The sequence below is a fragment of the Sinohyriopsis cumingii genome, chromosome 19, assembly GCF_028554795.1.
Source record: "Sinohyriopsis cumingii isolate HCF-2022 chromosome 19, ASM2855479v2, whole genome shotgun sequence".
NCBI lineage: Eukaryota > Metazoa > Mollusca > Bivalvia > Unionida > Unionidae > Sinohyriopsis > Sinohyriopsis cumingii.
In genome coordinates, this window is record NC_142979.1 from 52,295,441 (window position 1) to 52,316,039 (window position 20,599).

The following is a 20,599-nucleotide window of genomic DNA, read 5'->3' on the forward strand; positions in this document are numbered from 1 at the left end:
TCTTGAATACCATAATTAACCACCTACTTTTAACAAATTTATTAGGCTGGTCCCAGGATCTTATCATTGCAAGAAATACCATAATTTTAATGCTTGAGTTTTCTTCTTCTGTTGGGTAGAGTCATTCTTAGTTATAACACAAGAGTGGTGAAGGGTTTTGTTTCTTTTTTTTTTTCTGTCAGGAAAGTGCTTGAAGGGGATATAAGAGGAAGCAATAAATTAGCAAAAGGAAATAAAATATGAAAAAATATCCTGCACTGAAGGGGAGGCAGGAAGGGAGTACACTTTGTTAAGTAAAGTCTAATAGCCAACTGCTTCTCATTTTAGCTGTGGTGCTAGCTTCAGGTTGAGGTAGATTGGTGCCATTAATATGGGGAGTTTACGATTTCAAGAGTGCACCACTGGCAATATTTCTCAGCAGATGCAGAGATTGCTGAATGAAACTAGGAATAATTGAAAAAGCTTTACAACTTCAAAAGACAGCATTTGCAGAAATGGGCTACATGATGCTGGATAGATCCTTTAGATCTAACGAAAAATTGTATCAAAGGTTATTACATACACCACTATCTTAACCCTAAACTTGTTTTCTCCTGAAAAAAGGTTATGAAATACATATGGGTTACTTTTGTTCACTTCCAAACACTACTGTTAGTGAGAGATTTTGATTTTGCAGAATATTTTTGCAGTTGGCTATAAAATTAAACTTTTAATTTCTTATGGGACCCCCAGGTTTTGTGTCTTGACTGCTTTTGCTCCAAACCTCCTACTTTATGCAAAGGTTCATCTTTCCATGTGCAGTTCAGACCAGTCTGCTTCAGATTGCATCCCCTCCTTAAAAAAACAGGCACTCACTCTTTTTCTGAAAAAAATAATTTCAGCTTAAAATGTTGGGTCTCAAATTGAGTTTTCATTATATTTTTAACACATTAACCCCTGGAGGTTTTTGTCATTTTCGTCTGAAATTCGAGTAGGAAATACATTTTGAAAGCTATTTCTGAATAGATCCAAAAATACCAAAATCCCAGGTGATCTTTCAATAACATACTGCCTAGTTGTGTTAGAAACATTGCTTTTCATTGGCTATTTGGCTCGCGTATGAGCAGATGGGTAAACTTTTTTGTTTGTTTGTTTGTTTGCTAAACGGAGCCATTATTTTTGTATGGAGACCACTCTTTATTCCAAATGCCCATCTTATCCTACTTTTTGCAAAGGTTCATGTGTCTGTTTGCAGTTCATACTGGTTGCCTTAGATCTGAAACCAAAAAGTCTAAAATCCGGACCCAAAATCAGATTCTGACCACAGGCAAATTTTGGGTAGAAAAAAATCGGGTAAAAAAAATGAGGTTTTTCCCTCTGTATTTTTTAGTGCAACTAGAAATTCTAGGTTATATGATATCATTGTAGAGCTACATCTGTCTACCTTTCTATAATACCACCCCCTTTAGTGTATCATGCGTGACTGTGATGCTAAAGTGCACGTATCATGCAAGATCTATTTTTTTTTTCTTCACAATTTTGCTATCAGATTTATGACATTGGAGTGGTATCGTCTGATAATGATATATAGATTGCCATTTATTGTCATCAGCTTGATGTTAGTGTAGCATTATCTGTGGATAAATGTTCATCCTTTAATTGTGCTTACGAAGAACCAATATATTACTGTGCACTCATTATTGTACCAAGACAAGTTCTTGATTACAAATGAAGACGGCATTCCGCTGATTAGTTCCTTCAATTATTGATGATGCTGAAGCTACTTGCTATAGTCATGAAACGAGTAGGTTGGGCTTTAAAAAAATTGAAACTTTTTGTCTTTTGAGTATTGAACAGATCAAGACTTATTTTGTTGAAACAATGTGTTGTTACATGTGCAAAGTGTTTTAGTATGAATATGATTGTTATTAAGTGTTTGTTAAATTAGTCTGGAGAGAAACTGCTACAGAAGGGAGCAGTGTCAGTAAATATCCTGCGAAAGTCATTTTTTGTATGCGTGGTAGTGGATGTAGTGTTACCTTTGTTCTTCCATACATTTTTCAAACCTTGTTTTAGTTTTATGCTGAGGTAATTGGTGGACACAGAGCTCAGATTGGCCATCTTGCCTAAGGATGTGTTGTGCCCCAGGTTTGTTGTGTGGTAGAATGGCGGAACAGTCGATAATCTTTTTACTGTATTTTGTTTGTTTGTTGTTTTTAATGAAGAGAATTCTAATGAAAAGACTTAAAGCCTTGAGGATAAACATAAGGAAGTTAAATCTGTTTTTCAGTGCTTTTATATCAACCCATTACACTAATTTCTGGGCTTATTAATTGATTCACTTGGGTGGATAATGTACCTGATATTTAGGAGACAAAATGCCAGAAAGCTAGTTTGAAATCGGATAATTTATTCAGAATTGGATCTTTTAGTCATCCTGTTTCTATTTTAAACTGGATGTGTTTTAATGACTAAAAGATGCGCTTCTGATAATTTTAAATGAAAACAGTGCAGAAACTTACATTTGATATTCACCTGTGAATTTAAAGGAAATTAAAAAAAAATATTGGATGTGCTTAAGATATCTGAATTTGTTGTTTCTTTAAAAGAAAGAGAAGATAGCAAAAAAAGTGTCAAGATTAGACAAGTTTAGATGTTGAGAATGGGATGGACAGGATAGTGTACCAAGCTTTCCAATCAAATCCTTGCTTTGATCATTTATTCTAGTTTATATACACACAACATGTATATTGTATTAACTGAAGTTTCACTTTGGATGGATCTATACCTGCAGTAATGTCTCATAAAGATTGAAATATTACTCCTGAGGATTAAAACTTCATATAAATACAGGTAAGTGCATGTGTTGTACGCATTCACTACAAGTATTCACATTTGTGCCTGCAAAATACTGTTGATACTGTCGGTCAGATGTAATTGAAAGAATTGTGCTATATTTCAATATTTCGGGGGCGGAAGACACGTCAACAATTAAGTTGATATTATGAGAAGGATGAAGAAAAAAAAAGACATTTAAGGTTTTCAGTTGCTGTTCTTGAAAGTATCTAGTTAAAAGTTGATAAACAGAGATAGTTATATACACATAACAATCAACGATCCCTCTAAGCGAATGGTAGATGTGCGCGTGCTGCATTGTGCAAGCATTATGGTGACTTGAGCAAAATCTTTAGATCTTTGTCGATTGCGATGCGTGGATATGTCTGAGCAGGTGTGGGGCTGCACTTGCTCGCAGCTTAGAGGGAACATTGATAACACTATATACAGATATAATAGCTTACAGTTAATGATGATAAACAGAGATAATAATATATACACATAATGTAGCTTACAGTTAGTGATGATAAACAGATAATATATACACAAACAATATCTCCACTTAACATATTGGTGGGAGGTTAATCAATTTTTCTTTCTCTGAAAATTTTGATTCCCGAAGTTTTTGGTAAGAAGTTCAGCCCCATTACCTTGCTTGATTGCTCGATTAGCCCCGTTTTTCTAGAGGGGTAGGATGGGGAGATGAGTGGGAGGCATAGAACCCAAAGTTTTAAGAATAGAGATGCAACCTTGTAGGTGATAATTGTGATGTAGTAGAATAAACATGTTATTTTGTGGAAAGGATGGTTTGTAAGTAGCCATCAGGGTAATTTCTTGGCTTGCTCAGAATTGTTGACACTGACAGTCAAAGCATGCTAAGGTCATCAGGGTGTACACTGTCTACTAAAATCCATTTTGAAGTTGCAGAAATGAAAGTGATTGGATCTGACAGCCAGTGGCTGCAACTCAGCTAAATGATGACAATCAAGCACCTCGATACCACCATCTATACCTAAAAATGGTGGAAATGTGAAAATAATAATAATTCAATAGAATTATTGTGTGAAAATGAAAGTAGAATGGATGGACAGAGGATAGACAAATCCAATGAAATATTGCACATTTTCTATATAAAACAGTGGACAAAAAGCATTAGGAGCATATTTTCCTTTTTGTAAATCGTAAAATATTTATTTCGTAATTTTCTTTTTCTAAACCATTTCAGGTAAGGTATTTAATTTCAATTTTTTAAAATTTAAAATGTGCCAAAAAGTCGTCTTAATATATATATATATATATATATATCTTGATTATGCTCCAGGAATTACCATACATCAGAAGAAGATCATTGTGGTGTATACATTTTTGTGAGAGTTATTCCCATGAAAGTGATTAATCCAAGTTATGGGAGTGTCTAATTAACATATGAAAGGATATAACCATGACAAGGCAATTAATAGCTCATACATCTGGGTTAACTTTCGATTAAGAAATAATTTCTCACGCAAGGGAGGAAGTGAATGCCCAACACTTTGAATGAGAACTATGTTATATTAAGATGTATGCTATTTCTTGTTGGAATGAAGGCTCTTAAACACAACATAACACCCTCTTTCATCCTGGTTGAATAGCTTTTTGATAGCAAATCATGACTATCAATTGAATTGAGCATTTTCCCCCCAAATTGTCAACTATTGCTTATTCAGTGATGTGTGAGTTGCTCTGCCACAGCTTTTAACAAATTAATTATATCTTTCTGCTTTAATCCATTGTAGATAATAAAAGGGGAGGTATTTTTGGTAACAGAACTTGTCCCTTGAGCAGCATGGGAAGGGAGAAAAAATGATTGGTTTCAGGGGAAGGTGGTTCTCGAGCTTGAGCCGTTTCTATCCGAATATCAGAAATGACATTTAAAAGGTTTCAGAATACCTGTAAAAACTACAAGAAATCCAAAACAAAACTACCCGTCCAACCTGTCTACAGCAGCCATCCGTTGGGAAAAGGCTAAAGTGGTGATTGTCATTGTCGATAAGTGACCTTAGAAGACAGGTTCAGCTCTCAAGTTTGATTTATGACAAATTTATGTACTATGAACTGAATAGCTTTTGCATTATTAGTAGTAGTAGTTTTATTAGTAGTTTCATTATTATTATTTCACATTTATTACTATTAGCAGTATTAATATGCTGCCAGGATGCATGTATTTGGTTCTGTTATTTAACAAAAATAAAAGTAAGTTTATTATAATACGTTTTACAGAGAATATTAAAACTTTTTTGTGTGTGACTTGGCCATGACAAGGATTTTATCTTCTTTCCTGTAGAGAAATAATAGTGTATGCATTTATCAGTACCTGACCGCTTCTCATTCAAAAACCAATCTGATACTTTGAATACATCCCCATCAAAGTAAACTTATCTCCATTTTAGTCGACTCCTAAAGAAAATGACTTATGGACAGCTTACCTGAAATTGTGAAACACATGGCTGATTTTTTGTTAGGGCAGTTGGTATAATTAGGCATGAAAACAGGTGTTCACACTTTAAAGGTTGTTGGGTTAAGCTGTTGCTCAAACTCTTGGAGATCAAAAGACAGTCTGCTTTTCTTTGAGACCTTAGGGAATGAAAAGAATCTTCCTGGGGCTATTGTTAGTAGCACCAGAACTAAGGGATATCACTAATGTAGTGCACCTGTACTTGGAGATTACATATATTTACGGTAAGTACAATTAAAATATGAAACATTTAAATTTTGATTCACATAATACACCTTAATTTGCATACTTGGAGTGGTCACTGCTGATATGCTTCATTGAAAACATAAGGCAGGGTGAAACCAGTACTTCATTAAGAAACACATGGCCACCTACATTTGAAGATATGATGTTATCACTGCTTGGTTAAAAAACACATGGGTACTTCTCACAGAAGGCAGGGTGGACACCACTGATTGGTTAGGACAGACATGACTGCTGACCATGGAAGACAGGTGACCACTGATTTCATTACATTTATTTAGGAAAGTTGCAGATGTGGGTGGGTGGGAGAATTAGATGGTCATTGTGACCAGGTGACCATTACGGTAGGATAGACTCTACAAGAATAGATCATTTATGTTGATGACACTTGATAAAAAACAATTCCAAAAGCACAAGGGTTCCAGATTGAATATCCTGTTAAATTGCACGATTAAATATTACAGATGCTGTCCATTTTGATCCCCATTAATGTGTGTAGAAAAAACACCAATCTAATTAAAGAAAGAAAACAAAACATCAGTAGCAGTACAACTAATGACAACTAACATCAGGATAATTTTGTTCATGGTGTATGTATGTGTATATATATAGAGAGAGAGAGATTTCTTTTCAACTGGACCAGTTTTGGAGTCCTCTTTCTTATAAAAGCCGTAAAACACGGTTGTATATTTGTTTATGCTGAAGAATCCCAACCATAATACAGTAAAACCTTTTTTGGGAGACCGCTACTATGAAAGACCACTTGTCTTGAGAGATCAGGTTCTCCTTGCACATATTGGTTATAGAGCATTATAACCTGTCTGGAGAGACCATTATTTTTGGGCAGAAGGAATGGTCTATCAAGACAGGTTATACTGTAGGATGGCTAGGTGTCTAGCAGTTGTTAACCAGTTTAGGTGATGAAGATTAGCCCATTCCTTTGCTACTTTTCGTATAAAATTTGTATGGCAGTATTTTGTTACTCAGCTGGTTAGGGATAAATTGAACTTGGAATATAAAATGCACATTATAACTATAAAAGTGAAGATTGGTGTAGGGTCTATAAATCTGAAGCACATTAATAGTGAGGTTCCAAGTTTGTCAAACAACTTGTTTCTCACTGACATTACCCCATTGACATCGCCCCATCTTAATATTTTTAGTTTCACTGCTTAAAGATGGATCAGCTTGTATGATTGCCTGTCAGCATGTATCCAATAGCACAAGTGTATTATTGCTACTCTTCTAAAGTACTTGGAGAATTGCCATGAAACTTTACTTGTACATTTATTTATTCCATGCTCTAGTTGTCCTAATGGTGCCAGTCTGACATGCAATATGGCCATCTTGAAAATCTTGCTATATGGCTACGTTATTAATTCAGTTCCTGTAGTAAACCTTTATAAACACCATGGTATTAAAAATTTAATAACTTTAAATTTTTGAGTGCTCATTATCAAATATATATTTATAAGTATAGATGCATCCTGGATGACAGCTTCTGTGAAGAGAAAACTATGTGTGCCATGGATCTGTGTTTGCTTGAAACACATGGTTTCAATTCCGCACCAGTCAGGTGCTAATTTCAGTAATGAGTGTTCCAAACTCATTAACTCCTGGTGCCGCATTTACATGGCAGGAGGTAGTAGCCTACTGCTGAACTCTGCAGCACGGAGATCATGTATGATACACTGAAGTGGGTGGTATTATAGAAAGGTAGACAGATGTAGCTCTACAATGATACCAAATCATTTTAATGTTTTAGTTGCACTAGCACTACAAAATACAGAGGGAAAAACCTAATTTGTTTTCCACCCAAAATCTATTTTTTTGTCCAGATTTTACACTTTTTGGCCTCAGCTCTAAGGTATACTGGTTTGAACTGCACACACACAGGTGAACCTTTGCAAAAAGTAGGATATGGTTGGCATATGGAATAAAGAGTGGTCTCAATACGAAAATGATGGGTCTTTTAAGCAAAAAAAATAATTAAAAAAGAACTTTTACCCTTCTGCTCATGCACAAGCAAAATAACCAATGGAAAATGATGTTTCTAACACAACTAGACATTAGGCTAATGGAAAATCTCTTGAAAGTCGAGGTATTTGGATGTATTCAGAAATAGCCCCCAAAATGTGTTTCCTATTTGCATTTTAGGCGAAAACGACAAAAACCTCCAAGGGTTAATGAGTTAAAGGACTGAAATTCCATCAATAAAAGTTTTTTTTTTTCAGTTACAGCTAGGATAAGGTCTCAAAAGATTATTTTTACAAAAATATATATTTCAATATCAACCGATCTTGGCCAGCCAAAACCATATATACTCTATTTTATCTTCACCCATTTCCCATTTTTTCATACAATTAGTACCCTAGGTCCAATAGTTATTTATCTTGAAATGGATGATAACATTGGCATGGGGTTTTCACATGCAGACTTGTTATGATTGCTAGCTGATTTTATTAGACCTCTAATATGGTTGCCATGGCAGTCGTCTTGTAATCACGTCTTCGAATGAATTGTCATATCAACAAAGGATTATCACTGCAGGACTGCTTGTGATGTCTGCTTTGTCCCAAATGAAAATGGGTCTGATTGAAATTCTTGAAAATTGTGTTATTACTGCTTCTATCGAAAAGACAGTCATAGTGTCATGGGTTTTGCAATGAAAACTTCTTATGACCTTCAGTTTATCCGAAATGAATATGATGCTCATCTGATCTCCAGTACCACTGCCATCTTGAAGTATGTACTTGGTCATTAATGACTATTTTTGCAAATATTTTCCTCCATTACAGACACTATGCAAGTAGGCATTGTGGCTCAGTGGTTAATGCATTGGACTTGCGACCCAAAGTGTATGGTTTTCAGTTCCTAAGTTTGTATCAGTCTAATTGTATCAATCTAGATCAGCTGCCATGGAGTTTTCCTGGGAAAGTCACTTTACTTGCTGTACCATGACATAACCTTGAATGTGTTGCTATGCTGTTAAATGCCTTTTACAACAAAAAAAAGCATTATGAAAAATTACCTACTAGATTTTGAGGTTATTGCTTTCATTTTGAACTTCACTGTATGGGTTTCATGGTCCAAGACAGACTTAAAAGTTTTATCTTGTAAGCATGATAACACAGATATATGTCAGATGTTTTTTTCTTTTTTAAGCAAATCTCAGATTGTAGATAGATCAGCAGACTACCTTGAATAATGCCTCTGCAAATATGTGATCCCCCATTCAAAGATTAAACCAAATATAATATGTAGGTATATATTGATAGTATTAGAGAAGCGATCTTCTATTCTATCCATTATGCCAGGTTCAATGTCAAAAATCCACGACAGGTTTTTGTACTGCACTTAACATGTCAATTCAGACATGTCAAAAATATATATTTGTTTTATGTGTTTTTGGTCTGTTGGAGTTTCTCAGGAATATCCAAAATGGTTTCAATACTCTACTAAAAATGATAAAATGAGGGAAGAAAGGGATTTCTTAATTCCTAAAATTTCTTTATTGCTACTATAGCACTAAGTTATCATTAAAGTCATTTGACAAAAGCTGGTTGCATTGAAATTAAGAAAATTACTATTTGATACTTAAACTTCTTTCAAGTACCTAGGAGGCATAACAGTAAAAATCCCAACAGTTCTATTTCTGCAAGGATTTCAGTTTCTTGCACATTTTGACAGTTTGATTATATTTTAAGAGACTGGTTGAATAGAAGTGTGTGTGTGTGATTTGGATTTTTAACATAGCTTTAGCAATTTTTCAGTCATATCGCTACAATGTCTGCAGTGTGACAGTTTATAGTGATGTCTAGCACAGGCGCATCATGCTGCAGACATGTAGCATCATGTCCCACTCAGTCACATTATCCTGACACCAGGCCGACCAGTCCTAACACTAACCTCTTAATGCCGAGTGCCAAGCGAGGCAGCTATTAGTACCATTTTTGTAAGTCTTTGGTATGACTTGGCTGGGAATCGAACCCACAACCTCACGCATCCGAGGCGGATGCTCTAACCACTAGGCTACCGGATGAATAGAAGAGACTATTACTTGGAGTATTTTCAGCTGCATTTGATCTTTTGAACCATACAGACATCTTGTATATTAGGATAATTCTGTAATGTAGATAGATTCAATAACGTGCAGTTAAGATTCCACTGTACATGGGTGTGTTTTCATCTCTATCAACCATGCGGGTCTGAGGTCATTGAAAAGTTTAATTATTCAAAGAGTAGGAGAAAATAGGGGAAGGGTATGCCAAACACAGGTGATTAGGTAAGCATCAAATACTGCAATGCCAGAACCAATTTATTCCAAATCCAGATTCAGTTAAACCTGAAGAAATGCTTAACAAGCAGAATCTGTGATCCACAAATTATTTATATACTGCTAGTCATTTAGCAAAGTTGCTTCCTTAATTTGGCAAACACATTTTTCTGGATTCCTGAAATTTTGATTGGCTTGTCTAAATATTTCAAATTTTTATATACATTGACTTGATCTATAGAACTGAAAATTTATGTAGAAATTTTAAAAAATAGAAAGGTGGGGCTTGAAAATATGGTAAGTCATTTTGTGTGCATTCAGGTGAATATTGTTTGGTGTGGGCTGTTGAAATATTAGCTTGAATCCTGTACTACGCATTATAGAATAGATCCTTCATTTGACAGTTTTGGCTGTTGAATACAAGACTACAGGCAGGTACTATGGTACAAGATCCATAAATGTAAAGATAACTGGATAGAATCTTAACAGCAATAGGTAATCAGTCTAATAAGAATTCTCTTCTGTTCATGCGTAATTTAAAGATGAGCACTGTTCCATAATATTAATACAGAACAAGTCCTTTTCTTTCTGTAAAAGTGTAAAGGATCAGATAAACATATGCAGCAAGTTTGTTTGTGCATTGATAGCAGATCCCGTGCAGGTGATTTTATTTTCTCTTTTCAAGTCTCTTTAGTTTTACTTCTAACATAATGGAGATGTTTGTACGTGTTACCCTTCTCAGACCCTGAACTGTCTTCAGTTTGAAATCTGAGAGATATTATAACCTGTATGAGAAAATACTAAAAACAAGCAGTCGACCTTGCAATCTAGCACTGACTTCACCTATTGAATGAATCAGGCTTTTGTTGGTATGAAAGGTGAGCAAGATCTGGCAGAAGTTGAATGTTCAAATAGGTAAAATGGCAACATTAAATCTTGAAACCTGTGATAAATATAGACTTCGCCATTTTTCAAAGGGCAGCAAATTTTCATTGATATAGCTGTGCTATAAACTACAGATGTAATAGCTCAATGAAGAATGACTCCTCTATGGAAACAAGAGACCCCTTCTCTACAGAAACAAGAAACCCTTTCTGTAATCTATATGTTTATAAATTAAGTACAGTATACAGTACCAGGTTGGTTTCTTATCACTAATCAGAGCTCTATATCAATATGCAGGGGCTCAATAGTAATAACTTTTTCGTCTGTCTTTAAGTCCATCTGTCCATCCATTCACACTTCTTTGCAACCTTCAGATTTATGCAACCTTTGTATATAAAATTGTAATGCCATTTCTTAGGCGAATTTTCTATTACTAGTACGATTAGATACACTATGTAGGGGTTTAATATTTTCATGTCCAATTATTGATTGTGTTCTTTCCCCGTATTGCATCAAGTTTAAATTTGAACTACAACAGGTCCTTGTCAACAGCATGAGGACAATTGAACGTATTCTGATGCACGCTGATGTAAACATTTTCTTGTTGATCTAGAAGGGAATTTTGTGTTTTGTTCAGTGTTATTTGGGAGAGAGTTAAGTACCCAGACAAATTTCCTTATTACAGACTTTGGAAAATCAACATTTCCATGGTGAAAATTAATCTGTCCATGGTATTGTCCATCCTGGACCAGATATAGTGGTCATCACTGATGTCCATGTTGAGCCGAATAGTGGATGAATTATGTTTTATTGACTCACTTAGAAAGGCGCAGCAGAATAATCATGAAATAGTTGATAATAACTACATTGTATGGAACTTACCTGTTGACTGAGTTACAGTAGACAGATTAGAAAACATTTTTACTTGTTCACAATGCTGTTTAATACTCAGAGACTTAGCTGACTAAACTTCATTCAAAATATATTTATTGCGAGAAATAAAAAATAAATATAAAATAGAATCCTGTGGGAACATGTAGTGCTTTACAAAGAGAGGAGAGAGATTTCGCTTTACGAATAAAAGGAAATTACACTAAGTATTGCCTTGAAAAGGAATACTGTGGTATCGTTTATTTTCTTGGGTCTCAATTTTCAATTTTTTTTAAATAACAAAGACAGTTTAATATCAGTAATACCATACACACCTGTTGGTATTGCATAGCTGGAATTAGTCATCTCTTTTGATTGAACCAGAAGAGTAAAATCAGCGGATTGCTTGTGGGACACCCCATACACCCTTGTCCATGCACACTACAACTTCATTCATTTTCTAGGGAGCAGCCAAACTTACCGAGACATCAGTTTGGAGCACGAGGAGGTTATCTGGCAATAGCAACAAGTATGTCCCCCCCACAATATATTTAAATATTAGCAATACCATACCTGTAGCTATTGCATAGCCTTTGTCACTTTGACAAGAGGCTGCTGGTATCAGAACTGAAAAATTCAGAAAACATTAAAGCAAAGAATACTAACCCTCATTAAACAATACTAACCCTCATTAAACAATACTAACCCTCATTGAACGATACTAACCCTCATTGAACAATACTAACCCTAATTTAAGAGGAGAGTGAACCAGAAGATTTCAGTACACTGAGTCGCCCCTGGGATACCACATAGATAAATCACCATGCACACCGTCCTTAAGTCTTTTTTTTGGGTGACACGGCTCTGATATCTGTCTTGTTTTATGTTAGAAAAACTTTGAATTTGCTTCATGGGTTAAAGAAACTAAATGTATTTTGTGTTCATTGTCTTTCTAAGCACTTGGATTATACCTCGACCAAAAATTTTCTGTTAATCTATGCTTTTTTGAGAGTTACTAGCATTTGTTTTGTAGTGTATGGCTATGCATTTTAGTTTTGTTTTCACTGTGTACGATGTCAGTGTTATAATTTATTTGTATATTTTTCTTGCTAAGGTAGGTATTTTGTTTTCCCTTGCATAATTGCACTCTATGGACTTTCCTTGATTCATAATATTATTACAAATTATTATGAGTCATGTTCCAAATATTGTACATTGGTCTATATTATACTCAGTAAAGCAAACTGAATACCTTTTTTTACCTTCATTTTGCATGGTTTGTTATTGAAAACAGCTTTTTCTCAATATTAGTTTTGAATACATTTCCTTGATTTTACATACATTCCAACCGTTACACTTTCGATGTAATCTTTATGCTTTTTTTTCCCCCCATCAGATTGTGTTTTCCGAGAGACTGCATATGGATTATGCTTTTTTGCTACATTAAAAATAAAATTAAAATAAAGCAATAAAAAATGTTTTTGTCATTTTATTTTCATCTCTTTAATTTAACTCATAGAAATTTGACCGCTCCGGTGGCTTAGTGGTTAGAGCATCCGCCTCGTGTGCGGGAGGTCGTGGGTTTGATCCCTGGCTGAGTCATACCAAAAACATGGTACTAACAGCTGCCTCGCTAGGCGCTCAGCATTAAGAGGTTAGTGTTAGGACTGGTCGGCCTGGAGTCGGGATAATGTGACTGGGTGGGACATCATACTACATGTCTGCGGCATGATGCCCCAGTGCTAGACATCACTATAAACTATCACACTGCAGACATTGTAGTGATATGACTGAAAAATTGTTAGAGCTACGTTAAAAATAATATCATGCACACTCACTCAACCTTCTTTAGATCAGACATGATTTTTCTCCGTTTTAAAGCGGAATTCTACTTTTCTCGTGACTTGAATATGATTTTTCTTGATATAGTCCGTTTTTTTTAATATCATCTCCGATCAGGTTTTTTTGAAACGATCTTTCTGGTCCCATTCTGCAGCGACCCTTGTAAAATATTCATGACATATATTAGTTAGCACATGACTCTTGTAAAGAGTATTCCGATTGGTCAAAGGCTTAAATTCATCCAGTGAATCTTCATGTAATGGAAACTGATGGCATTGGAAAGAAGAAGCATGCTTGCAAAACATGGCATCCTGAGTTGTTAAGAGTTGACATGAAAAGTTTACATAAAGGTTTAAAAAATGATTGGAAATGGGAATAGCTGGAGCAAAAGTTGACAGAAATTTAGTTAGTCAGTTTATAAGAAAACTGAACATCATAGGACTGGCATTTAGTGGTCTCTGCAAGAAAGACCTGAATTACGTTAATCATGGTTGGAAGAGTTTGGAACATCACCTACAAAAGAAGCTGCATATGGAAAAATTAAAGCTTAGAAGGCATCTGGAAAAAGTGCATTTAATTACTATAAGAAGAAAGATTTCTTGCATGAGAGAACAGATGTAGCCCTCCGTCAGAATATACACACTGCATGTCACCAATACAAGCACCAGCTTGAAAGGAAAAAGGCTCTTATTGAGGAGGAAAAGAAACAATTGCACACTGAGCCAAAAAAGTCAGTGGTGACAAAAAGGAAGGCTAAAGAAATCTATGCCAAAGCCGCAAAAAGAGCTTGACTGGCATATCAACAGGTTGTGTCCATTGGAAAAAAAGACGTGAATGTATTGGATTATTTTTCTATATAGTTAATGTCCTTGTGTGTTATTTTACAGATTTGTTATGAAAAGAGAGAAGTATAACATATTTGCTGCAAAAACTGACAAATTATTTTGACTTAATTATAATGTGAACACTGACATGCATATTAAATAACTTCAGCATCAATAGTATTGGAGAACAAATTCATTTGACTAAATATTGTAAAATTATTGAAGTCAAGTTGAATATTTTTAAAGTTTATTAGGTTTTCAAATGATTATTTTGGTTTATTTTATGATCATAATTTGCTCCAGGAGCACTTTTTTATGAGTGTAAAATGCATGTTTGGCCATGGGCCTTTGGTCCCCTGTTTGAGGGTGCTGCACCTCGAGACCGGGGTGGGTGGGGTGTGTCACCCTGAACTCCCCTTCAAATTTTTTCAGCTTTTTTTTTTTATGGAAGACCAGTATCATGTCTGATAGATGGACTTTTCCCTCTACAGGGTTTTCCATTAGGTTTAAAGTTTGCCAGAGTAGGCGGGGCAGGGGGGCCGCCTCCATAGGGGGACACAGGTTTTTGTTTTGTTTCTTTTAAGTAGCTGGGTGTAAAGTAATAGTAGCCAGGTAAATCACAGAACTCTTGGTTGATAAGGAATTCCCTGCTATGTGGCAAGTACATTTCAATTGCTCTATTTTTGACGAGAGCATGAGCCTACCCATTTAACTGACAAATTCGTTTATGCAATAGCAACAGGATAACAAATATCTCTTTCCAGGATGAAGAGTTGAAAAAGTAAACATGAATTTGTGGGACAAATGGGGGAGAAATCTGCCCTTAGCAAGTAGGAAGAATATTCTTTGGCTGCTTTGAGGAATGACAAGGAATACTAATGTAGATATGGTTGCTGCTTACAGAATGTCTAATTAGATCAAGTTACAACACAAGTATCTGCTAATATGAAGATAAGAGATCATCAGCCCCTGCATACAAATATGGGATGCTGAGAAGAAAACAAAAGGAGTAATGGGCAGTGACAGAAGTGTGTTTTGGCACACTAAAATGCTACATTTTATATATCACTTTTTTTCATTTGATTCGCACAGTAGTCTGAATTGCTTAGTAGATGCTTATTACTCGGTTAAGAATGCAGTTAGTTTACTATAAAAGGTGAATGAACTTTGCATCTCTGGTGTGTTTTCAAGACTTTTCATCTCTGAAGTATGTTTTTCTGTTTTAATCTCAGAAGTGTATTTTCAGAACTTTGCATCTGAGAGGTGTATTTTCATTTTTCAGGTGTATTTTCAAATCCTTTCATCTCACAGGGACATATTCAAAACTTTTCATCTCACAACTGTATTTTCAAAACATCATCTAACATCTGTATTTTCAAAATGTTTCAACCATGCATCTTGTGCCTAAACTCACTTGTTTTGTAAATTGCATTTCTTCCCTTTATTTTCAGATTGAAGAAGGGATGTTGATGTTTGACAAAACAACGAACAGACACAGAGGTAAGGACATTTAAGCACAAGATAAGCTTTCTGCTGCTTCAGGTTTTAAATGATCCTACACAGAAAATCATCTGTGTACTATTATATCACAGCCGTCTTCAAAGGCCAATAATCATTTGAGGCCTGACAAATTTACCTGTATAATTTTTACCTGTATAATTTTTACCTGTATAATAAGAAGTATTCTATGAGATAATCTCAGATATTACACTTTAAAATATTTTTGCCTTGTGCAGTAAAATTCTGATTTTCCTGACTTGTCGTTAGACTTGGTGCTTGTCTGGTTAATCGACTGTCCTGGTCTTTAATTAAGGTTGAAGTGTACTATGTAAGCTCTTCAGTTAAATCTAATGTTTGCCTTCAATGCATCGGCCCCAGATCACACTTATGATATTTGAAATGTGCTTTTTCCATGTTGACAGTAGCAGTACATGATATTATTTTGTACCTCACTGAAAACTGGTCCAATTTTAGATATTTAGAGACTGAGAAGGTTGTGTTTAAGTGTGCAGGCCTGCTGCCATCTTGGAAATCTTGCAGCTTTGACATCCAGATCTTGAAAATTTTGTTATTACTCAATTACTCATGAAGATCAAACATGGTTTTAAAACTTGACAGGTAAAAAGGACAAATAAGTCTTATCTTGGGTTCCAGGAATTCTTTTTAGTTATCCGAGCATAAGTTCATTTGAGGGACTCTTATTTTTCTTTTTTCTTTTTTTTTTCTTTTTTTTTTTAAATCTGCTTCTTGAAGGTATGAAATAATGACAGTTGCTTCAGTTTCTTCACATGTTTGCCAAGCCTGACCCAATGTAACAGGCCCTGCAATAAATTAAAGTACCCTTTTCTATTTTGAATATCTCTTTACTCTTGACATTTTAATTTCCCTTGGATTATTTCAGAGGTTTTCCTTGAGCGATTTTATGTTCTCATGTCCATCTGTCCATCCATTACCAGTTTAGTATTGTCTCAGTAACTTAAGTTGTCCACCACCTACGGTTTACAGTCATTGTGGCTGGCATGTATTTGGGAAAAGGTCAAGATCACTCAAAGAAAGAAAAATCATTTTAAACACAATAACTCGGTTTTCCATTGTTTAAAGTTATCGCACATTTGGATGGCTTTCTCATGGTACAGGGAAAGAATTGTATCCATTGTGGAGACAAACACTCTAAGGTCAGTGTCATTCCGACTGAAAGAAGATAAAATGGTTTCTGCACAATAATTGTAGATGGTTTTTGCTGAGGTCTAGGAAGAACCATATGGCTTTTGGGGTTTGTAGGTCAAAGATGAAAGTCACGGTGAAGGAAGAAGAATAGTTTCCACAAAGTACTCCGTCTGTGGTTAATAAACTTTGTAGATGGTTTGCACTTTTGGTATGGAAGAACCCTGTTGATTTGGGAGTCAAAAGATAGGGTCACTATGATTGCAAGAGGAAAAATGGTATTAACACAATAACATTACCTACTTCTGCAGCACAGACCGAGAGAATACTTTTTGAATGGTATATTCTAGAGTTATTGGTTTTGGGGTCAAACCATTCAAAGGTCAAGGTCAATGATTGAAAGAAGAGGATAATTGAACTTGGGCAGATGTAAGATATAATATAAGCAGCACTCTTGTTTTTGTGATTTAGCAATTTGCATGCATTTGTTGGTTTTTACAACCACAATATTAAAGACCCAGTAATTTCTATTGTGTCCCTTCCACATTCCTTCAGATTTAAGTACCAATGAAAATATAAGTTATTACAAAACCACAAAAATGTAATACCCACAAAAACAAATTATTCAAAATATGCGTGTTGGATCTAACAGCAAAATATGACTTTTGTTTCCAGTTTCCATATGACACATGTTTACGATGCTGATCTGTTTTATAGGCATGAAGTCAACTAGATTTAAAAAAGAGGTTAAGATTTTGTTTTAGTCCTCATGCATATTAAGACACTAATTTTCCCTATTTATTTTTATTCCGATTTAATGGTGGTATAATTCAGGTATTGTTACCTTTGCATGTTGTTCACTAATCATGGTCACCTTTAAATATACAGCAAGTGATATCAGACAAATGTAAATTATCGATTATTATATGCTCATTTTTGTCACCATTAACTTTATTAAAATTATGAAGTATTTTACGATACTGAACACCTTGGTATTGCACACACATGCACAACACATATGCCTAAAAATAAAGTAGTATATCAGGAACTACCTTGTAAGCAAACCATGTACACTCATGTAGTAGATGCTTTAGGTTTTGGTTGATTAGATTTGTTTGTGAATGAACTAAATGGGCTTTTCACCCAATTGAAAGTATAGATGATAACGTTCACACAGTCAGAAATGAAACTTTCAGACAAGCATGCAAATGAAAGTGATGTTTGCAATGTCAATAACAAATGTGAGAGACGCAGTAATTGAAAATACCGTTCGGATCATTGAAACAGTTATTTAGGAGAAATGTTCGTATCTTTTTGCAAATAGAATGGGTCAGACTATTACTGGTGCTATCTAGGGTCTAAAACATATAGCACAGAAAGCATATTGAGACCAAGGACCATTTCATGTCTGTCAGAGACACACCGTTTTACAAGTCTGTAAAAATACGAGATTAAAAAAGATACAACTGAAGGTATTTTGCTTGGAAACAAAGAGCATCAGAGCCAATAAGCCAGGATGATGAAAAAGTATTGTTTCTGCTGGTTGAATGGACTTCAACACAACAGCTGCTTTGCAATTTTCCTTGTGTGACTATCTTGATACATTGTTAGGCTAGTGATAGAAGACGTACACCATATGATAACGGTCATAGCTGGGGTCCCTCTAACAGCGAGATGAAAGTGACAGGGAATAAACATATTTCTTTCTTTTTTTTTTAGCTAGTAATAAGAATGGTAATAAATATACCTAGATTTATGCATCTTGAATTTCCACAAAATGTACTTTCTTAGTTCTGCAAATCCAAAGGACATGTCCTGTAATACTTGATATACACTGAAACTTTTCGAGTACATTTCCAAGTGAAATCACATTATCCTTATTGCACAGATTTGACCCAATAAATGGAGTCCATCATAATGAGAAAAGCAAACTTGAGTTGGATCAACATGAATACAAAATCCATCCATTCCAGACCAAATGGAAAAGTTCTTGCAATGTGTATTCATTCACTCTAAATTTCAAGTAGACAAAAACAACTATTATTTTTAAAACTACTGTTGAGCGACGAAATTTTAAGGTTGCTGGCTAGTGATGTGTGTGCATAAATATTGTTATTGATTTTTGATGAATCTATGGTTGTGCATTTATTTTTAATACAGCATAAGTTCATTTACTTTGTTTCTTGTAGTGTATTTTTATAATTAAGTCTTTGGTAGAATAAGAAAATGAATCTATAATTAAAAGGTAACAGCATTTATATGGGAAAATATGAACTAATTTTCTCTGATAAAACTCACTCCCAAAGGTTTTGCAGTATTAATCTGAAAAAATTAGGGAGTGCATCTGGATCATATACATTTTGTTTTTGAGTAGTACTTACATGGTCTTTTCTCAAAGGATCAAAATTAGGTACTGAAATCATTGTTCATGTTTGGAAAATTAGTGAGGGGAAAAAATGAACAGAACATTTATTTTGTGTTTAAACCAGAACACAGTTTTATTAATACCTCTTACCTGTGTCGTTTACCTATCTGATGTGCATGAAACTGCAGATAACCTAGATCCAGGTCTGTCATCACATAATGTACCAGCAGATCATGGTCTTCCGTAGTTCTTCAGAATTAAAATACCTCGGGGTTCAGTCTTTGTTGCCACAACTTGGAGCATGTTAGATGTAAGTTATTATTGCATGCTCATTTTACAGATATCCTACAGTATTTACTTGCATGTCTGTTGGATCCCACTGCAGACAGTATAGACTTAGATCTATCATTGCATAATTCACTGGCAAATCAGGGTCTATGCACTTTGCTAGGGTTAATCAGAAGAAAACATCGAAACTGATCTGCTGGCACATAATATGAATGCAGATCAGGAGCTATGTTGTTTGGAGTTGGTTTTTCAACTTGAAATATTAGGTATATTTATATATAGTGATCATTAGTTTGCTGTGTGCAAATGTTTGTTGGCGCACAAGGGAAGAGTTTGAGCACGTCTTTCCAAGTGACAAAAACATATGACAGAAATTATTCTTTGATCATTACATGATCACTTAATAAAGTACACAAATAGCACAGGAAAGAGTGTTTTATATGCTGAATAACATTGTACTATGAAAATATGTGAAATTCTGATATTTGAATATAGTGGCGGTTACAAAAGAACCTACAGAATCAGGCAAGATGTATTGTGATTGATATAAATTCCTTTGAGTTTAGAATTGCTCTTTTAGTTCATTAATTCTTTTTCAGACTCAATACAGAGAAATTCATTTTGGGCATGACTATTTAAGTTTTGAAATGGCTTGCCTAGTCGGGAAGTCCATACAGAAACTACTTGTCCTGACCAATTGCTTTGATCTGGCTTGGGCCAAATGAAAGGAAAGACAAATAGTGGCAAAGCATGCTAATACATGATTGAAGTAGTCTATTAATGGTCACATTTATTTAAATATAATGTTACAAACTAGAATTCAAAAAGATTGTATGTATATGTGTGTGTGTGTGTGTGTGTATATATATATATATATATATATATATATATATATATATATATATATATAAAGATACTATTGAATATAAATGGGCATAAACTAGATAAACTAGAGTAATAAATCACTCCATGATTATAATCTTTCATTATTGATCTGTGAACAAAATAATAATTGATATCTAAACAAAACAATA

General features: G+C 34.7%; 1 protein-coding gene across 5 annotated transcripts in view; it reads left to right on the forward strand.

Annotated features, from left to right (window-relative positions):
• The window catches only part of LOC149775704 (RNA-binding protein Musashi homolog Rbp6-like), a 202,698-nt gene that overhangs the window by 72,264 nt on the left and 109,835 nt on the right, over positions 1-20,599 (forward strand). For all 5 annotated transcript variants that reach the window (XM_089944434.1, XM_089944437.1, XM_089944436.1 and 2 more), the window contains exon 7: positions 15,700-15,748. In XM_089944434.1, the coding sequence (XP_089800560.1) occupies positions 15,700-15,748 (49 nt within the window). The remainder of the gene's footprint in view (positions 1-15,699; positions 15,749-20,599) is intronic.